Source organism: Spermophilus citellus (genome assembly GCF_964194105.1).
Source record: "Spermophilus citellus genome assembly, chromosome: 1".
NCBI classification, from domain to species: Eukaryota; Metazoa; Chordata; class Mammalia; order Rodentia; family Sciuridae; genus Spermophilus; species Spermophilus citellus.
This window is the reverse complement of record NC_138182.1, coordinates 32,456,053-32,478,110: the sequence shown is the minus strand read 5'-3', so window position 1 is coordinate 32,478,110 and position 22,058 is coordinate 32,456,053. Positions and strand designations below refer to the sequence as shown.

General features: G+C 34.6%; 1 protein-coding gene across 7 annotated transcripts in view; it reads left to right on the top strand.

Moving 5' to 3' along the window:
• The window catches only part of CCDC169 (coiled-coil domain containing 169), a 49,931-nt gene that overhangs the window by 6,495 nt on the left and 21,378 nt on the right, over window positions 1–22,058 (top strand). For all 7 annotated transcript variants that reach the window (XM_081305352.1, XM_081305351.1, XM_081305350.1 and 4 more), the window contains 2 exons: window positions 1,864–1,974; window positions 2,057–2,097. In XM_081305352.1, the coding sequence (XP_081161478.1) occupies window positions 1,864–1,974; window positions 2,057–2,097 (152 nt within the window). The remainder of the gene's footprint in view (window positions 1–1,863; window positions 1,975–2,056; window positions 2,098–22,058) is intronic.

Here is a 22,058-nt window from a genome sequence, read left to right as displayed (position 1 = left end):
CTTTCTGAGGTACTTGGGTTTATGACTTCAATATATGAATTTGGTGTGCAGGTGATGGAGCCAGGGTATGTTGGATGTGAAAGAGTGGTTAGAACACAATCCATCCTGTAACAGGAAAAGAGTCTAGTTTATTAAAACCATAATGCAATACCATAAAATTTAGGACCAGGTTATTGTTAATTTTGAAAATTGAATCTTTCGAATTAGTCTTTTAGTTACTTTAAAAAAAAGTACAAAACCATTTTCATTTATGAATTGGGGAAATAGATTATTACAAACAAAATCTGTGCAATACTCTGAAATCAGACCCCAAATAATCAATGCATTATTCTATTCAGGCTCCATAACAAAATACCTTAAGTGGCTTAAATGATAGAAATTAATTTTCTCATAGTTCTTGTGGCTGGGAATTAGTAGATCAAGGTGCTGGCCAGTTCAGTTGATGGTGAGAACTCCTTTCTGATTTGGAGACACCTGTCTTCTTACTATTGTACTCAAATGGCAGAATCAAACAGAGTCAGTTAACTCTCTGGTTTCTCATCTAATAACACTAATCTTACAGAATTAGAGCCTCAGTGTTGTGACCTCATTTAAGCTTTATCACCTCCTCACAGACTCTCTCTCCAAATACATACAGTCAAATTGGAGGACAGAGCTTTAATATGAATTTTGGGGGCAGGCACATAAATACTTAGTCCATAACAATCCTTTAGCATCACTTTCTAAGTACTATTTTCTCTCTCCCTACCATCAAAAACGAAACAAAATAAAAATGTCAGACTGCCTGCTGCATTTGGGAAAGGGCTTCTGGGTAGAAAATTGGAGCCAAGGAGCCTATTACCAGTGATGTTTTATTGGAATTTAAGGAAGCTAAATGAAAAGTGATGAATTATTCAATAAATTCTGTTTGAAAAATTGGTGTAATATTGAGAAAGAAATGCTCATTTAGATCCTCATTCTGTATACTTAATGCTAAAAACTTCCAAATGGATTAGAAAGTTAATATAAAAAAGAACAAAAAGCACAGATGAGTATCTGTCTCCCCATCCTTATTTCTCTTTCAGATCAGATGTCCTGTGTATTCCATAGCATCCACTTAATTGAAAAATTTTTCAAATGTTCTAGTTAAGTGTGTTTTTTTTTTCTTCCTATTTTTATTGCTGAATGATAGCAAGGACAATGTCTATTTTATTTTTGCATCCTTAGTTCCTTGTAGAGTACCACATTAGTCTTTTTTCTTTCCATGATAAAAATATTTCATTTTTCAGCCTTTTCAGATTAAGATAACTTCATTGTTGCCATCATTATAACTGTAGTGATTAGAAAAAACATGACTGAATTATTAAAACCCATGTGGTGTGCTGTGGTTTGAACGTGTCTCTCCAAAACCCAATGTGATAATACAGAGAAGCTGGGCCTTTAAGAGGGGATGTGACCATGAGGGCTCCTCTTTTTTTTTTTTTTTTTAGTGGGATTAAGGCCCTGACCAAAGAGGCTTCACACACCACATTTTGTTAGCTTGCTTGTCTGTCACATGAAGACACAGAACAAGAAACCTTACCAGTGCCTTCTTCCTGGACTTCCTTGCTTCCACAACTGTGATAAATAATTTCTGTTCTTTGTAAATGACCCAGTCACAGTGTTATAGCAGCACCAGATGGACCAAACATAGTGCCATTTTTCAACCCCAAACTGTTCTTTTTAATAGTTGAAAAAGTATTATTTGGCGTTGTTTTTTTTAATGGGACTTATCTGTATTACTAAAAAAGATAAGATCTTAACAGGTAAAGATTGAACTGTTTCATGTTATTTGAATGAATAAATAAGGGTTGGTGGGCTAATCTTGATCTCCCCCCACCTCAGGCAGTGAATGGAAAACCCGTTATGAGACACAACTAGAAATGAATGATCAACTAGAAAAGCAAATTGCATCTCTTAAAGAGAAAATGGAAAAATTCCGTGGGAATCCTTCAGGTACAAAAGCAATTATATATATGTATTATAAGTTGAGTTAAAACTGATAAAATATCAATTGTTTATATTTGCTTTATTGTAGACAGTCTATCTTCTATTCGTGTCTATGAACGAATGCCTGTGGTAAGTAAAAGATGGTTAAAAAGAATAACTGTAGGAAAGTATGTATATTTTCCCCCAGACAGATTCTAAACAAAATTTTAAAGATTGTCAACAGGATCCAAATAAAATATTTTGTTCAGGAGAACTGTTCCTTGCATCCAAAGAATCTAGTCACAGGCCATCAGTTTACTCTCCCTGTTGGAAAGCAGAGCATAGATTCTGGTGTATGTACAGATAAGCAAAATAGAAGAAAAAGAATCTCAGTAGTCAGGCTAGCAGGGAACCTGAGCATGTCTCTTCCTTTTAATCAGAAGAAGCCTAATATTTAACACAAAGAATATATCTTGTACATTTCTAAAACATGTCCATTCTAGTTTCTCTGTAATATACAAACACATGTACTCACATATACACATCAATGTATTTGTGTACATACATATACATATACACATTACATATGCAAATATATTAAAGAGAGATATCAAATCCATCAGAGAACCCATAAAGTTACCTTATGAGGATCATGAAACCTCAATGGGCTGACCAATCTGCTTTCTTTTCTGGTTGCCTCTTTGGGAGTTAATTTTAATTCATAATAAATTACTTAGGTTTATCTGTTTTGTAAAGTGTTTTACAAAACAGATTCATTGTTTTTTAGTCATTCAAATCTATACTTTAAAATGTACAGAATCCTGAAGCATGACCTTGTTGGATTCAGAGCCTGCTTAGAAATAGCCTTTTCCTCAAAACTCTGAATTATTATTTCAGAAATACTCAGAAAAAAATCCTGTGAAAAGCCAAGGGTACTTCTATTGAAAATGCAAATGCAATACTCTGTGAAATTTGTAGGATTTAACATATCATTATCATCAGCAGCAGCAGCTTTAATTGAACATATACAGTATGCAAATTAATTTCATTTCCCTTTTTTCAGTCTTGCAACAACAGCATGAGGTGAAGTTTAACCTTATTTTCTTTGATGCATGTGATGATAAGCTTAAGCAGATGAAAGAATTTGATCAGGCTCACACAGTCTGTAAGTGGAGCCAAATTCTCTCCCTCTATAAAAAGTCTTCATGCATTTACTACACCTTGCTGTAGTGCTTATCAGAAATAACAAAAAAAAAGTTTTCTAAAGAGCTATAGGTAGAGTACTAAGTTGATATACAGAGAATGAGAATGAGAGCATTTATGGTTGCTTTTCTTTGAATAACTGCAATTCGTTATGAAAGTTACAGGGAAATTCTGCATTTTCAATAATAATGAATTGTGGAGAAATAAGGCTATTTGTTCCTGTTACTTTCAACTCAGAAATGCTCATATTTCTGTGTCTTGGAAGTTCAAGAAAATAACATTTTCTTTTTCTGTTTTTTATTTTTAATGGAAAAAGTAGCTTTTTTGTTTTTGTCTCCTTCTGCATTATAGTGCAGTTATATCCCCCTCTTGTGGCATTCAGAAATTGCTGCTAGACCATTTTCACTATAGTGCCCTTTCTTAATTGCAGGTAGAATTTCAATAATACCTATAGAATATAAAGTATAAAATACTCCCTACAGAATATAAAATATTCTGGCTACCTGATTTTGATAAGGCAGCTATAGTCCTCAAGAAATTAAGTATCAACAGCCTAATATTTATATAACATGGTAAAGTATTTTATAGTATATTTATTCCTGCTACCTGAGAATGAGATTCTGTAACATATTTATATTGATAAACTAATTTTTCTTGGTGTTATTCTTGAATAAAGTGTGCTTCTCTGTAGACCTAGAAGCAGATAAGTAGTATTTCTCTTCAGAAAAGGACTAGGATATAAAGAACAGCATAGGCCAAGCAGAAAGAGAACTTAAATTCAATATAAATGGAACTGGTCCTTCTATTCTCTGGGCAGATGCCCTGCACAAGAATTTAGGTTTTCTTAAACAATTAAGTCCAAGAAGGCTTTTCTGAGCAGCAGGTATTAGGAATCTGGCCTACAGTTGATGATGGAAGTATCTATTCAACTACTCAGCAAAAAGCACTGGTTTCCAAGAATCCTATATCCAGTAAGAGATCTCTTATTATATAAGAACAAAAAAATATATTAAATCGTAATATTCAATATAAAGACCAATATTTGTAAAATTCAGACATGATGTTTATTTATAAAACATTTTAAATTCCTTTTAAGTTGATAGAAAAGAAGACATACACTATTTGTTTTTGTGGGACAGTATGGATTTACATTATTTGTAAATTTAATCTTTATCCTCATGGATCATTCCATCTTTAGGACTAACATATACAGACATACTTATAAAATTAATGTAAATTTTCTTGAATACTAATTTTGAGTAACTTCAAACTGTAGGCTTGTTTATGGATGACAAAAGGATGGATACTAGGGTTTTTTTTTTTTTGTGTGTGTGATTTTGGAGATTGAACCCAGGGTCTTATGCATTCAAGGCAAGAACTCTACCAACTGAGCTCTATCCCTAGCCTGGATACTCAATTTTGATGGGCACACATGTAATATTTAAAAATACTATTTGACAAAAATAAATGTTATTTTCAAACTAGATCAATTAAATGGGCTTGATTTTAATATTTTGAAAAATTACTCTCAATTAGTTTAGAGCTTTCATCTAGTTTTATTTTATTGTTTTTTGAATCACTTTTCTCCTCTGAAGGTATTATAGAGTATATTATCTTGAAAATATCTTTCAGTGGTATAGTTATTCACATTTAATTTTAGCACTATGTATCAGTTAAGGATTGCATTTGGCTGTATATGAGAGAAAGCTCTAAGCAAGCACTTTTTTTTCTATTTTCCTCCCTCATGTAATAAAAAGGATTAGAGGTTTGCATTTATTGGTGCAATGACTCTATAAAGCCCTCAGGAATTCAGGCTCCTCCTCATTTTTCACTCATGTGTGAGGGGCTAGAAATACAGTATTTTAGGAGAGAAATGAATTACAGTAGATGGGGTAGAGAGAGAAGATGGGAGGGGAGGGGAGGGGGGATAGTAGGGGATAGGAAAGGTAGCAGAATACAACAATTACTAATAGGGCATTATGTAAAATTGTGGATGTGTAACCGACGTGATTCTGCAATCTGCATTTGGGGTAAAATTGGGGGTTCATAACCCACTTCAATCTAATGTATGAAATATGATATGTCAAGAGCTTTGTAATGTTGTGAACAACCAATAAAAAAAATAAACAAAAAAAAATAAAAATAATTAAAAAATTTAAAAAAACAGAAATACAGTGTTTTGTGTAAGTAGGAAGAAAATAGATACAGGGTATGCAGTTAGTTTTATCTACCATACAAGGTCATTTTATTTTAAAGTTTTTGCATTTATTTAAAGTTTTTGGTATTTCATTTTAAAGTTTTATGTGTTTATTGATATTATTTGAAAGTTAAAGACAAAAATGAAATCATAAAGGCAACAGTGCCTACTGTTTATATTTGTTTGGTAATTTTTATATGCATATATTTATTAAAAAGAATAACCTAATCAGGAGAAATAAAAACAAGAATTAAACAGGATTGCATTTAGTTTTGTTTTTTATATTTTAAATATAATTTTAGCCTTACTACACAATTTTGTATTCTATATTAGAGCACCTAAATCAATTACTACTTATGTTTCTTTTTTTAAATCTGATTTGCTATATATGATGGCAGAATGCAATTCATTTCATATTACAAATATAGAGCACAATTTTTCAAGACACTGATTGTACACAAAGTATTTTCACACCATTTGTGTCATATACATGTACTTAGAGTAATTATGTCTAACTCATTCCACCATCATTTCTACCCACTTGTCCTCTCCCTTCCCCTCTCTTCCCTTTTCCTTCTCTAAAGTTCCTCCATTCCTCCCATGCTCCCCCCATCAATCGCCATTATGCATCTGCATCCTCATATCAAAAAAGACATTAGGCCTTTGGTTTTTTGGGATTGACTTGCTTTACTTAGCAAAATATTCTCCAACTTCATCCATTTACCTGCAAATGCTATGATTTTATTCTCTTTCAATTCTGAGTAATGTTCCATTGTGTATATATACCACCGTTTCCTTATCCACTCATCTACTGAAGGGCATCTAGGTTGGTTCCATAATTTAGCTATTGTGAATTGTGCTGCTATAAACATTGATATGGCTGTGTCCCTGTGGTATGCTGTTTTTAAGTCCTTTGGGTATAAACCGAGGAGTTGGGATAGCTGTGTTGAATGGTGGTTCCATTCCAAGTTTTCCAAGGAATCTCCATACTGCTTTCCAGATTGGCTGCACCAATTTGCAGTCCCACCAGCAATTTATGAGCGTGCCTTTTCCCCCACATCCTTGTCAACACTTAATGTTGTTTGTCTCCGTAATAGCTGCCATTCTGACTGGAGTGAGATGATATCTTAGAGTAGTTTTGATTTGCATTTCTCTAATTGCTGGAAATGTTGAACATTTTTTTCATATGTTTGTTGATTGATTGTATGTCATCTTTTGAGAAGTGTCTGTTTACTCTCTTGGCCCATTTATTGATTGGGTTATTTGTTTTTTTGGTATTAAGGTTTTTGGGTATTTTATATATCCTGGAGATTAGTGCTCTATCTGATATGCTTGTGGTAAAGATTTGCTTCCATTCTGTAGACTCTCTATTCACCTCACTTCTTATTTTGCTGAGAAGAAGCTTTTTAGTTTGAATCCATCCCATTTATTGATTCTTAGTTTTAATTCTTGTACTACAGGAGTTTTATTAAGAAAATTGGGCTAATCTGACATGATGGATACTTGGGCCTACTTTTTTTTCTATTAGGCGCAGGGTCTCTGATTTAATTCCTAGGTCCTTGATCCACTTTGGGTTGAGTTTTGTGCATAGTGGGAGATAGGGGTTTAATTTCATTTTGTTACATGTGGATTTCCAGTTTCCCCAGTACCATTTGTTGAAGAGGCTACCTTTTCTCCAATGTACATTTTTGGTGCCTTTGTCTAAAATAAGATAACTGAAGTTATATGGGTTAGACTCGATGTCCTCTATTCTGTACCATTAGTGTATAGGTCGATTTTGGTGCCAATACCATGCTGTTTTAGTTACTTTTGCTCTGTAGTATAGTTTTAGGTCTGGAATAGTAATGCCACCAGCTTCATTCTTCTTGCTAAGGATTGCTTTGGCTATTCTGGGTCTCTTATTTTTCTAGATGAATTTCATGACTGCTTTTTCTATTTCTATAAGGAATGCCATTGGGAATTTGATTGGGATTGCAGTGAATCTGTATAGTGCTTTTGGTAGTATGCTCATTTTGAAGTATTAATTCTGCCTATCCAAGAACAAGGTAGCTCTTTCCATCTTCTAAGATCTTCTTTAATTTCTTTCTTGAGCATGTTGTGGTTTTCATTGTAGAGATGTTTCACCTCTTTTGTTAAATTTATTCCCAAGTATTTTATTTTTAAGACTATTGTAAGTAGGGTGGTTTTCCTAGTTTCACTTTCAGTGGATTTGTCACTGACGTACAGAAATGCCTTTGATTTATAGGTGTTGATTTTATATCCAACTACTTTGCTGAATTCATTTATTAGTTCTAGGAGATTTTTGGAGGAATGTTTTGGGTCTTTTAGGTATAGAATCATATCATCTGCAAATAGTGATAACTTGAGTTCTTCTTTTCCTATCTGTATTCCTTTAATTTCTTTCATCTGTCTGATTTTTCTGGCTAGAGTTTCAAGAACTATGTTAATTAGAAGTGGTGACAGAGAGCATCCCTGTTTTGTTCCAGTTTTTAGAGGGAATACTTTCAATTTTTCTCCATTTAGCAGATGGTCTGAGGCTCAGCATAGGTAGCCTTTACAATGTTGAGGTATGTTCCTGTTACACTAGTTTTTCAAGCATTTTGAACATTGAAGGAATGCTGTATTTTATCAAATGCTTTCTCAGCATCTATTGAGATGATCATATGATTTTTATCTTTAAATCTATTGATGTGATGAATTACATTTATTTATTTCCATATGTTGAACCAACCTTGCATTCCTAGGATGAACCCTACTTGATCGTGATGCACTATCTTTTTGATATGTTTTTGTATTTGATTTGCCAGAATTTTATTGAGAATTTTTGCATCTATATTTATTAGAGATATTGGTCTGAAGTTTTCTTTCTTTGATGTGTCTTTGTCTGGTTTTGGAATCAGGGTGATATTAGCATCATAGAATCTGTTTGGAAGTGTTCCATCTTATTCTATTTCATGAAATAGTCTGTAGAGTATTGGTATTAATTCTTCTTCATAGGTCTTGTAGAACTCAGTTATGTATCCATTCAGTCCTGGGCTTTTCTTGGTTGGTAGACTTCTGATGGTGTCCTTTATTTCCTTGCTTGAAATTGATCTGTTTAACTTGTGTATATCATTCTGTTTTAGTTTAGGCATATCATATGCCTCTAGAAATTTGTCGATGTCTGTGATTTTTTTTCTATTTTATTGGAGTACAAATTTTCAAAATAATTTCTAATTATTTTCTGTATTTCTGCAGTATCCATCGTAATGTTTCCTTTTTCATCATGGATTTTAGTAATTTGAGTTTTCTCTCCTTCTCTTCATTAGCATGGCTAATGGTTTATCAATTTTATATATTTCTTCAAAGAACCAACTTTAGGTTTTTTCAATTTTTTCAATTGTTTCTTTTGTATCAATTTCATTGATTTCAGCTCTAATTTTAATTATTTCCTGTCTCCTACTGCTTTGGGGGTTGATTTGTTCTTCTCTTTCTAGGGCTTTGAGATGTAATATTAGGTCATATATTTGTTCACTTTTCCTTCTGTTTAGGAATGAACTCCATGCAATGAACTTTCCTCTTAACACTGTCTTAATAGTGTCCCAGAGATTTTGATAAGTTGTATCAGTGTTCTCATTTACTTCTAAGAATTTTTTAATCTCCTCCTCAGTATTTTTTGCTACCCATTGTTCATTCAATTGCATATTATTTAGTCTCCAGGCGTTGGAGTAGCTTTTAGTTTTTATTTCATCATTGATATCTAGTTTCATTCCATTGTGGTCTTATAGAATGCAAGGTAGTATTTCTACTTTTCTGTATTTACTAACATTTGCTTTGTGGCATAACATATGGTCTATTTTAGAAAAGGATCCATGTGCTGTTGAGAAGAAAGTGTATTCACTCATTGATGGATAATATACTCTATATATGTCAGTTAAAACTAAGTTATTGATTGTATTTTTGAGTTCTATAGTTTGTTTAGCTTTTGTTTGGAAGATCTATCTAGTGGTGAAACAGGTGTGTTAAAGTCACCCAAAATTATTGTGTTGTGGTCTACTTAACTCTTGAACTTGAGAAGAGTTTGATTGATGAACGTAGATGCTCCATTTTGGGGGGCATATATATTTATATGTTGATGTATAGTTCCCTTAAGTAGTCTGAAATGTCCATCTTTATCCCTTTTGATTAACTTTGGCTTGAAGTCTTCTTTATTTGATAGGAGGATGGAAACCCCTGCTTGCTTAGGTAGGCCATGTGAATGGTACATTTTATCCCAACCTTTCACCTTCAGTCTGTGGGTGTCTTTTCCTATGAGATGAGTCTCTTGAAGGCAGCATATTGTTGGGTCTTTTTTTTTTTAAATCCAATCTACCAGCCTATGTCTTTTGATTGGTGAGTTTAAATTTATAAACAAATCCCCCCTAACTTGCATTTTGTTTAAAGTAATAACTTTATATCATACAAATAAATTTCAAGTATGAAAAGTGCATTATTGCAATAATACCTCTTGGAAGAAATAATACTAATAATGTAAAATGGTAAGGACACAAGTAGTTTCTTTGTAATTATATGTTGCTTCCAGACATATTTCTCTGCAACTTATTGAGCAACATTTTAAGATGTTGGACTTCTGCAATAGATGGCACTGATGGTTTTATTTTTTAAAAAACACTTTACAGTTTATTATAAACCAAGAACTTTGGACTTGCAAAGAGGTATAGATCAGATACAAGCATAAGATTCCTGATCTCTGTTGCAATTACTCAACACTGCTGTTTTAGTACAAAAGGAGTCAGAGACAATACCTGATACGTGAGCTGTGTTCTAACATGTTGGCTTAGAAAAAAAAAAAAAAAAAAAAGCAGTTACTGGCTTTTGAATTTAGGCTATAGTTTGTTGGCTCCTGTTTTAGGAAGCAGTCTGCAAACTTTGATAATTCGTAGATTGGGGGCCTTTCATAAAAACACAAAGGCCTGGTCCCATCGTTCAACCAACTTGTCACCTCTGTGTTCTTTAGTAACTCTCCAGGTCATTCTGATAAACATCAAAGTTTGAGAATCACTGATCACTGATTTAAGCACATGTATACTTAAAAGTGGATTTTTAAAAATCATGGGATCTATACCTTTAAAATATTTGAGATAGTGATAAAGTCTCTATGGATCAACGTGGGTGTCTCTAAAGACACCCAAGATATCTGGCATGAATAAGAGGGGTGATGGAAAATATGGCTGGAAATACATTCAGGGACTAGATAATGAAGGGTTTCATATTTACGTTAGGGAATGCGAACCTTTTTATATATGATGGGAAGCTGTTGGAGTATTTATGTATTTTAAAATCTCTGCTCACCCTCCTGTGGAGAAAGGATTCCCAGGGTGAGAATTGAGGCAGAGAAGCCAGTTAGGATTCTTTTCAGACTGGGTAAAGGAAGGTGAGTTTTTAGCTTGGTCAGTATTATATGTGGGAGGAGCAGAGGAAACAGATTGAAGATATATTTAGAAATAATTTCATGAATACATGGGTAATAGGATGAGATTGGGAGAGGATTGAAGGATGCATAACTTCCTGGATTGTGATGAACAGGACTATAGGAATCAAAAGTAGTTGAGATGTTAGATAATGATTATGGTTTGTTTGTGCATTTTATATAGGTAAGAGTAGTTAAAACTGGATGTGGTTTTAGACTACAGAAAGTTGTCTCTGAAAATAGAGATCTTGGAATCATAGGTGTCTCCTGAAGTCATGAAAGTACAAGAGACTGCTAGGGGTGGGGTGGGGACAGAGTCTGAAAAACAGGATTGAAGGTGGAAGCCTGGGGAAATACTAACAATTAAGATATTGGCTAAAAAGGCAATTTGGTGAAGATAATAGTGAAGGAAAAATACTGAGAAAGGATGAGGGGGACAAATTGGAAAAGTGGATCACAGAAGCCAAGGAAGGAGAAAATTTTATGACTATTCACCAGAAAAATGTTCTCCAAGAAACTTCTGGCTCAGGGTAGGATAAAGCACTAGTTCAGGCTAATTATAAGAAAACAAGTACTAGTCAAAGGATAGGATTTTGGGAGAAATGTTGTGGAAAGGAAGAGTAGGGGATAAGAAAATGAAGTGAGGATAACCTACTTCATCTAGAATTATAGCTTTTGGAATCAGACTTGCCCTGGTTCAAATCCAGACTAGAGGACACTGAGGAAATCACTTTACCTCTCCAAGGCTTAATTTCCTCATCTGTAAAATGGAGTTAATTAGCTTTCTTGTGCAGGCTGTTGTGAAGATTATTAGTGTTAATAAGAAAATAGCATAGTGCCTGAAGTAGTAAGTACTGTTAGTTCTCTTCCTAACTTCCCTTGGTAAAGGAGAAGTAAAATTTCATCAAAAACAAATCTGTTGTGAAATTAACCTTAATCCCATTGGAAAGGATAATAATAAAGGTAAAGCCCAAAGATGTGCAATCTGTTTTTTTCTTAAGCTGTGCTGTTATGTAAGCTACAAATATTTGCTACCTTTTCAAAACTGCAGTACAGTTTTGTGGTTCTAAGTACCTACCCACAAAGTAGGGGCTTCATCAGGAGTTTAACACTTTTAATAAAAAGCACAGAACATTTACTTCCTTTGGGCTAGCTGGATGTATATTTTCCAGCTCCTGTTGGCATCTGTTAGAGAAATGAAATATTAGGTTAGAATGTTCCAAGAATTTCCAAGTATGTCTAGAACTATCGCAATTCACAGCAAGATTAGAATCTTTCTTGAGAATTCTAAATAACTAAAAGTTGAGGTTAAATGAGTTTCGTTGTGTCTGATGTTTTTGAGTTCTTGCTTGGCACTTCAGGCTTCTTCATTCATTTCTAATTAGATTATGAAGCTAAGGATTTAGCTGAACTCTTTCATCAGAACTTTATGGCTCCCAGTTGTCAGCCACAGATAGTTCCCTGATAATATTTTAATTAATATTTCAGTGCTTTACTATCGCTATTAGCACACGATGGTGATTTTTATCTTTCTCACGTTAGCTTATATAGGCCCACTGAAGCTCAGTATTTTTGATGCTATACCATAAACAGGAAAGATGATTGTTGGCCCATCTACTTTCTTGCTTCCCCGTGTTATTCAGCATTACTATGTGCTTACTTGCCTGCTGTGGATTTCTTGAATTTTTGAACTGTATAAGGATCACACAGTACATTTATTTAAAATATACATTATTCCAGGACTTCCAATAGAGGAACTCATCTGTAGGTCTGGAGTAAGGCCTGGATATTTGTACATTTTAGCAGGCATTTCAATAAGTTCTGTTGCCAAGCACATTTCAGAAAAAAAGATTTAGGGGATCTGTGTCCATCAGAAAAAGATGTGAAAGTCTCTCTTATGATAAGAGTTCCTATACAGACTCTATCAAAAAGCACTTTCATATGCCTGTAGTCAATTCTATCATAAAGTAGAAGTGTTGCTCTTTGACTGATTCATAGTCATAAAACTAACGACCCCTATTCTTCTCTGTTACTGTTTTCCCCATCAATTCACTCCCTTTGTCTTACATTACACCCAGACAGTTTGGATCCTTCAGGTAAATGTCTCATCAGTGCATACACCATGTCAATTAGATGGATATAGTACTGGGGATCATTCTTCTAAAGTTACAAGACTAGCTGATTGTGGGAGCCACTGGGGGAAGAAGTATTAATTAGAAAAATATTTTATCTCCCCACAAACATTGTCTGGAAAACCCTTGATCAATTTGTGGAAAAATCAATTCATGGGAAGCCAACTTGTTGAAATTTGAATTCTTAAATATGTTCTTATGAATATATATTTAATAGCATTTTAAGAAATGTTCAATTTTTTAACTAAAGACTCATAGAAATAGTTTAGCATTTAGTATCATCATTGAAAAATATATTCTGAAAAAAAGATGTTCAGGATATAAGTTCACATATAAGAAGGATTCTCCTTAAAAAGCAAATTTTTGGTAAATTTGAAATTGATCTCTAGGAAAATTGTTCTCTTTTATGTTAATTCTTTAATGAAATGATTTTTTAAATGTTAATTTTTGGCTATTTGTCTGGCTTTCCTTCCAAACTATGTTTTAGTTTTCTCTAGAACTGACCAGAAGACCCACTCTCCTTACCCTGCTTATAAGGAGAAGTTTGAAGTAAGAGATGGTTTTAAGTCTTAGAAAATCCTTTTAAACCATCAGACCATTCTCTTTATCATACACTTGGCCCTTTAGAGGAACAAGATACTCCCCTCATCATTCTCTGTTTTGCTCCTTTTTTTTAATATTTATTTTTTAGTTATAGGTGGACACAATATCTTTATTTTATTTTTATGTGGTGCTGAGGATCGAACCTAGTGCCTCACACATGGTAGGTGAGTGCTCCACTAATGAGTCACAACCCCAGCCCAGTTTTGCTCCTTTTTATGTTCTAACTTCATTGACATATTCTATCGCTTCTTCATCCTGATTCCCTGTACTATCTTCCTGTGACACTTGCTTCTTTCCTTTGTCATGATTCAAATTCTTCTTTTATGTGGGCTGCCTCATGGACATCTAGCCCAATTTGGCCCTTCCTAGGACCCTTTATCTCACTGCACTCACTTCACATCCAACTGGCATGGTCCCACTGGACTCTCATTTTTGTCATTTCTACCTTCAGAACCTTCTAAGAAATATTCTAAAAGTCTAAATATACATTTAGAACCCGATAACGAGGCATTAAAATAAATGACCTTAAAGCACCATTGACACCCATAAGTATGTTTTAGTTAAAATATATTAAAGTGATATGCCAATTATATAGTGAAAAGGATTAGCGAAATGATCTTGGGTTCTCAAAAGTGTGGTATTTAAAAAAGAAATGGAATTCCCACTGCCCACCTGGCTCTGGTAGATATGCAGATCCAATATGAGACTGCTTCCTGAGGTATTCTGCCACAGACCTCACTTAGGTTTACATTCTCCCCAAAGATCCAAATGATTAGTTTGGAGACAGGTGGATGTCTTCAAACTAGAGAAAATTTGAAAAGATTTTGTATGTTGAGAAGTTAGCCACAAGGGGGCACTGTATCTAAACATGAGAAATGCTGCATTCTTTCACCATCAGAATTGTCTTTTTTGAAAGGTACTATGTGGAAGCTGTGATGAACTAAATTGTATTCTTGTGCTTTGCTCTTGTAAGCCTTCAATGGAGTAATTTTTTTTAACTCGTAGCTTTCTTTTTCTTTTTCTTTTTTTTTGGTGTATTCTTTAGTAATTAACATTGGTTTCTTTAAAAATAGGCCACCAGCAGAGCTTCCTTTCTGCTTGAAATATGGAGTATTTTTAAAAGTTTAAATCCTGGGATGTGGATGTAGCTCAGAGGTAACTTGCCCATCATGTACAAGGCCTGGGATAAATCCCCATAATTACAAAAACCAATACCAACAACAAAAATTAAAGTCTAAATAAATTTTACTTCAGATATGTAAACAGTGCCCTAAATTTCTAATTTTTACCTTGTGTTTCAATCGACTTTTACAAAATGACCTTTCCAAAACAAATTTAGAAAGAACATAGGTAAAATAGATAACTGCTTGGAATGCTAAGAAATGATCAGTCTCTGAAACAACTCTTCTATGATAGTGGAAGAATTAATTTTTTATGTGATATTTTGGGGGTGAGGGGCTAATTTCCTATACAACCATCAATTTAGCTTTACTTTGTTATTCCAGGCTGCAATTTTCTAGTTTGTAACTATTGATTATATAATTAGATTTTTCATTTTATAATCAATAAAATCAAAGTCAAAATCTAGAATGAACCCAGAAGTTATTATAGTACAATTTTACTATTTTTTAAGAATTTCTCTGGCTTTATTTTTACATTTTGTCAGGTTCTTTTAATCAAATTAAGCCATAATAAATTCATAAGCAATCCTGTGTTGTAATTTAAAGAAATAGCAAAAAATGATTCTATTTATTAATATCTTCATCAACTACTACTATAAAGAAGTTTATATGCAGTAAACTCTTGCAGTTGCTAACCAAATATATTTTGTTATCTAGTACATATGCATTTTACCTTATTATTATGAAGTAATTGTAGATTTATGGGAAGTTATAAAAATAGTATATACATATAGTACATATATTGACCCCTTTACCCAATGATGACCCTTTAAAGAACTGTAAAACATTATAAAAACCAAGAAATTTATGTTAGAACAATGCTTCTGACTAGACTACGGACTAATGCTGTGTGTGTGTGTGTGTGTGGGGTGTTGTTATTTGTTTTTACAGATGGATAAACACAAATATTTTGCAACTAATGAGCTAGGGTATCAATGACTGGTATAGTTTTGGAAAAAATACAAAATGTGTTCTTTTCTCCCCCAAATAATATATGTTTATGTTGCTTCTATTCCCATGAGACTTCTACAGTGAACCATTCTAATTTTCTGAGTTGCAATATATGTTTATGTTGCTTCTATTCCCATGAGACTTCTACAGTGAACCATCCTAATTTTCTGAGTTGCAATATAATGTAAAAGCATAGTGTGTCAACTCATAGGAATCAGGCACAAGGAGAAGGAGAATGAGGTGTGTCTGAGGAAACGTGGGCCACACCAGCTAGAACTGCTTGTGGGCACAGTGCTGAGACTAACAGTTGAAAGAAAAATTCTGTATGTTGACCCTCAAGGGACCCAACAACAAGCTGGGGGATAAAGTATGTGGTATGTTAGAGGCTGAAAAAATATGAAATCAAGGTGTTAAAGCTGAAAGTGGTAATTTAAGAAAGTCAGGACAGCAGAGTGCGGTGGTACGCACCAGAAAACCCAGTGGCTCAGTGGAGGTTGATACAGGAGGATCTTGAGTTCAAAGCCAGCCTCAGCAAAAAGCAAGGCACTAAACAACTCAGTGAGACCCTGTCTCTAAATAAAATATAAAAAAAAAATAGGGCTGGGGATGTGGCTCAGTGGTTGAGTGCCCTGAGTTCAATCTGTGGTACCCCCGTCCCACCCCACCCCCCCGAAAAAAAATGTTAGGATGAGGCAAGGGGTTCACATCTGATATGAAGTTGCTATTTTAGTTCATTTTCTACCAGCTATATAAAAAGTCTATACAATTAGTATATGACTGTTTTTTTAAATGATAGAATTCTTCACATCAACCAGCAAGGCATATTGTTAACTTCAAATGTGATCTATTTTAGAATTTATAGTGTTTGAGTATAAATTATTCAATATTATCAAAGTAGTATTATGCTTTTTAAAAAATGCACTTAATTGGAATGGTTTCCATTTTAGCAAGACATTTTGATTGTGAAACTAGTAAAGGAGTCAATAGGTGGGTAGAGCCTGAGAGCTTTTAGACATTTTTTTTTCACTTGACTCTAGCTGATAATTTGTTATATTCACTTTTACATGTTCCTTTCTCACAAATACATATTTTCTTTCTAAGTAAAAAAATCATAAAATACTTCTACCTATTTATCAAATCTAAATAGCCCAGGTAAAATTGGAAAGCTGGGCTTGGTGGCATTAAAAAATTGACTTTATTGATTACAGTTTGTGTAAATAAAATCATAATGTTGTTTTGGATACAGTGTGAAGTGTCAAAAAAATGTTAGACATAGGCATTGAGGGATTTTTTTTAATATGATATTTATTAGCAGAAAAATTGTTCTTGATAATTGAAGGGAGTAAATTAGAATAGAGAAGGAAATATAAACAGATAAAAGAAACAAATTTTGGAAGGCTGTAGCTGGAGGAGTGGTAATTGACTTCAAGAAGTTGAGGAAGCAACAGCAAAGTACCTGCAGAGAAGGGATATCAATGGCAACAGGCAGTGGGTCTCCAGATCTGCCTAATGCTTTGGAACTTGGCATATCAGGTATGGAAGAAGGTGAGTGTAAGAAATGTGAGCAATTGTTCACTGGAACCCCTCTGCCACTCCCTGTAACCAGGACACTCTCCTTTAGTTGTGAGTCTATTTTCTGGAGAAATTAAACTTCCATAACTTTGGACTTTAGGGCTCAGACATAGAAAAGGGTGAGAGTGAAACACAGTACTAAGAATAATGGGATCAAATGAAAACATGCAGTCAGCGTAATAAAACTCTCAGTCCTCTTCTCCTAGAAATGCTCAGGTAGCATTAACACATACAGAGTAGGAAATTAGAGGCTTCTTCAGTTTAAAACTGAAATGCCCTTAAGACAGTTAGTGTAGTGACCCAGAGAGTGGGCCTCACAGACTTCCTAGGACAGGAGGATTAGATGGCTGAGGACCATAGGTGCTGAACTTTGAAATCCATCAAGGCCACACTTTCCAAGAGTTGTTTTCTGGTCATGATTGGCTGCAATGGAGATAACTAAGTCAGACCTCTTTCTGGGATACAAGGGACTTCACTGTTGGCTGATTTGGCTTAAAGTTCCCTGATAGTTTGGCCAAACTGTTTTGCATGACAGCCAAGAATACTTCTGCTTCCAATGAACCTTCTAGACTTGGACTACAATGAGACCACTGTCCCAGATTCTCTCTGCCTTCCTCCCTATTTCATTTCACATTGAAACTTTTATGATCCTTGTACATTAAATCCTATTTTGGTGTACATTTTTCAGAAGAGCATATATAAAACTTAAGGGTACTGCGTGGGATCAAACAAAACAGAGAGTAAGATAGGGATTCATGTCTGGCTGACTGACTTCAGAAGATCTGTCCTGATTAGTAGGTGTGACACCAATGGATTTGGCTCAGGATATGTTACTTGCAAAAGACTTTCCTAATGATGACCTTGGAAAATGTCCTGGGAGAAGGGAATACTATGGGAGAAGCCACAAGGCAGGCATTTGGAAAATAATGGAGTTACTCCTAAGTCACATTGACTTCTACACAAGGGTAATGAGAGATCAGCAACTGTTAATAAGAAGTAATATCTAACCATAGAGCCTGTGGGAGCTTCTCAGGAGGCCTCTGTCCCAGCAGTGGAAAGGCAGACACACTAGAATAGCAGACTGGAGTCATTGTGTTAGCTACACAGTTCCAGAGGCATTTGGATGCTAAACTTAGGTGATTTTGTTATGTGAAGGGAAGAATCCTGATAGGGATAACTAGGGATGCTCAAATTGTTGCAGAACATCTGGATAGATGCCCCTGAGGATGTTGGCTCTACAATTCTTACACCCCCTGGGCATGTAGAGTGGCCTGCCTAAGGGCTAGAGCACTTGTTGTACTGGAAAATGCTGTAAAGGTCTCTTCCTAGTAAGGCATCATATACTCCCTCAAACAACTGTCCTCCTACTTCCTCTCCTGGCTGCTAGGCCAATTAATAAGGGTGTTGTTCAATATCTATAATAACAATTTTTAAAAAGAAAAGAGGAACAGAAAGTTGAGGATAGTCAGTGCAATAGAAAACACAATTGTTTTCATATTCCCTGGACCTGAACCAACTTCTTGAACTAGGAATTGTTGGCCAAAAAGATGGCCTGAAATCCTAGAAGGGCTGGGCCTGAAACACCAATTCAAGTATATATTGTGACAATATTCTCAGTCTTCCCTCAAAGATATCTCTGGCCACTTACACAGATAACGCTGGGGGAAGAAAGATAACTAGATATTTCCAGGATGTTTGAACACAGGGTCTGTGTTGGCATTGATTCCCAGAGTTGAAATCTTTGGCTAAAGTCCAAATCACAGTAGACTCATTGTCCCACAGACTTCCCTATCCTTGCAGTGGTCATTTTCTCAGTCCTCAAGTACATAATCAGAATAGATATATTTGAAAGTTGAAGTTAACCCATCATATTAGGTCCCCTCATCATGGAAGAAAAAGTATCATGGTTGTGAAGGCCAAGTAAAAACTTCTGAAACTGCCCCTGCCCCCACTGAGATCAAAATAGAAGTCAAAACCACTTTATTATTCCAGGGAAAATAGCAGAGATTAGCCACAATTAAAACTTTAAAAAAGATTCAAGGATACAGGTGCCCGTCTTCACTGTTTTATTTGCCAGTCTGATCATGCAGAAACTGGATGGATCTTGGAGAAATTGTAGGCTGCCACAGACTTAACCAATTAGTGGTCTTAATTGCATAAGCTTTTCCACATGTGGTATCACTAGTGGAGCCAATTAATAGAGTTTCAGGTGCAGAAATCCTAGTCATAGACTTGGAGAAAGTATTCTTTCATTTTAATTAGAAAAGAGGATCAAAAACAGTTTGTGACTTTCACTTTCAGCTCCAGCATATAGTAAACCACAGAAGTCCTCTGTTATTACATCGAGGAAAACTTTAAAGGTGAACAAACTGGAAATCGATGACTTTGCTTGGGACCATTAGAGAACTGAGGTTTCAGACAGGCAGACTTCCACCCTGAAATCTAGATAAACAGATGAATCCAAACTTGAGATCTGCTTACCTGGAACAGACACTGCTGGGACTATAAGCTGGTAGGGACATTTAAGTAGTAATTTTTCATGAATTACTGGAGGAAAAATAGGCAAATCTGCTATTAAAGTTGACAACTTCAATGGTCTCTGTCAGTAATTGATAGATCAAACAGCCAGAAAATTACTAGAGATTGATCTGAAAAGCACCATCAACCAACTTGATCTAAGTGACATTATAGGCTATTCCACCCAACAGCAGCAGAACACAGATTCTCCTCAAACTTACATGTAAGATAGACCACATTTTGGAGGCCCCTATAGATTCTCAGCTTCATAAGGATGGAGTCTGGGTTATCATATTCCTAGCACAATGCCTGGCACAGAAGACATTTGATAAATATTTTTAAAATAAATGAATAAATTATAAAATTAGGCTACAAGACAAGAAATCTAATCATGATATACAGCAGCAAGATACAGGTTAGTCACAAAGCATATTAAAAAGTGTAAGCCTCAAGGGTTAGAACTGAGAATATCAATAAAAAAATATCCTTCTGATGAGATGAACATCATTACCCTAAGTGTCTGTATGAAGAAACAAATGGTGTGAATATACTTTGTATACAACCAGAAATATGAAAAATTGTGCTCTGTATGTGTAATATGAATTGTAATGCATTCTGCTGTCATATATAAAAATTAGAAAAATAATAGAGAAGAAAGTGATAAAAGAGAGGGGAAGAGCTTTTTATTGAATTCAGCTTTTTTGTAGCTTGGCCAAAAGAGTAGAGAGAAGTGATTCTTTGCTGTTACCTCAGGTGGAGTGATGGAAAGTGATTGGGATGGTTTCTGAAGCAGGGCCCTATGTTCTATACTTCCACAAGGATTAAATGAGATCATATATAAGGCAGAGTTTTATAATATTAAAGCGCTATGTATTGTTTATTTATTTATAATTGTTTAATAAGTTACTTGAAGTCAGGGATTGAAATATAGCTTTCTGGAGAATGATCTTTATAATTTTAATACAGTAATACATTCTTTATCTGATAGTTACAATATGAACTATTCCATGCAGGTGAATTTTCCAGATAATGAAAACCCATATCTTCACTTTATTAAAAAATAGAATTTTGCTAGGTTTGATGCAAATCTCTTATAAATATAAACATACTTACACATCTTATTAAAATGGTCATATTTGCTTAATTTGACCTTAGAAAAACAAAAACAAAAAACCATCCTTCTGAGCTGAGTGCAGTGGTCCACGCCTGTAATCCCAGGGAGGCTGAAGCAGGAGGATCAAGAGTTCAAAGCCAGTCTCAGCAAAAGCAAGGTGCTAAGCAACTCAGTGAGACCCTATGTCTAAATAAAATACAAAATAGGGCTGGGGATGTTGCTCAGTGGTCAAGTGCTCCCAAGTTCAATCCCCAGTACCACCCCCCCAAAAAAATCCTCTGTCATATAGAGAATGCCACTTGATTAATAGTCCTAAATATTCTTTTTATCAAGTCACTTTTTAAATAACTTCCAGTAGATCCCAGTGCTTCAATCCCTATGCCTATCATCCCAAAGCTGCCTTTTCTAGCAGGTTGTTTTCTAAATTTGCCTTTTATGTATTGCTTCAGCTCTAATCCTACCATTAAATAGTCATTTCTGATTTAAGCCTATGATAAATATTTGGCTTCCTTCATGTCCTTTTTCCCTTTCCATTTTGGGGACCTTTTATGTTATACCCATCTTGATTAACACCTTTTAAAAATGTGTGAAACATTTATTTTCCATTTCAAATTTTCTATTTAATCATACCTTGCATTTTAACTGCTGTTTTTTATGCTTCCATTTAGTATGAGCTCCTACAGTTTTGCACCATAACTCGTTCAGGTCACCTTTAATGAAAAAATAATTTGTATTATAGTAGGTTATTTGTAAGTGAACTTCTTTTAAAAATTCAGATGCATTTTACTAATGATATAATGTTTAAATGGGTTGGATTCTATTTACATCTATAAATGTACTTAACAAATTATATAACTGATTGATATTGCTATTGTAGCTTAACCTGAAGTCCTTGGAGCAAGGGTCCATAGAATAGCATTTTGAACTACTTCTACCACTCACTAATTATCCCTTCAAAAGTTCTTCATCATAGGCAATATATTCATGAGGGTTTCATTTTCTATAAAATAATTCAGTTTAGCTTCTTACATATGTTCAACTTTAATGGATTTGTTTTTCTACAGTAAGTTTATGTTTGGAGGAAAGGAGCTGGAAGCCATTCAAGATGCCAGTGCATAATTAACTTTCAAAGAATAATAATGCCTACCTGAGAAACATCACCTGCTTATGTTTTAACAAGAATGCTAATGAA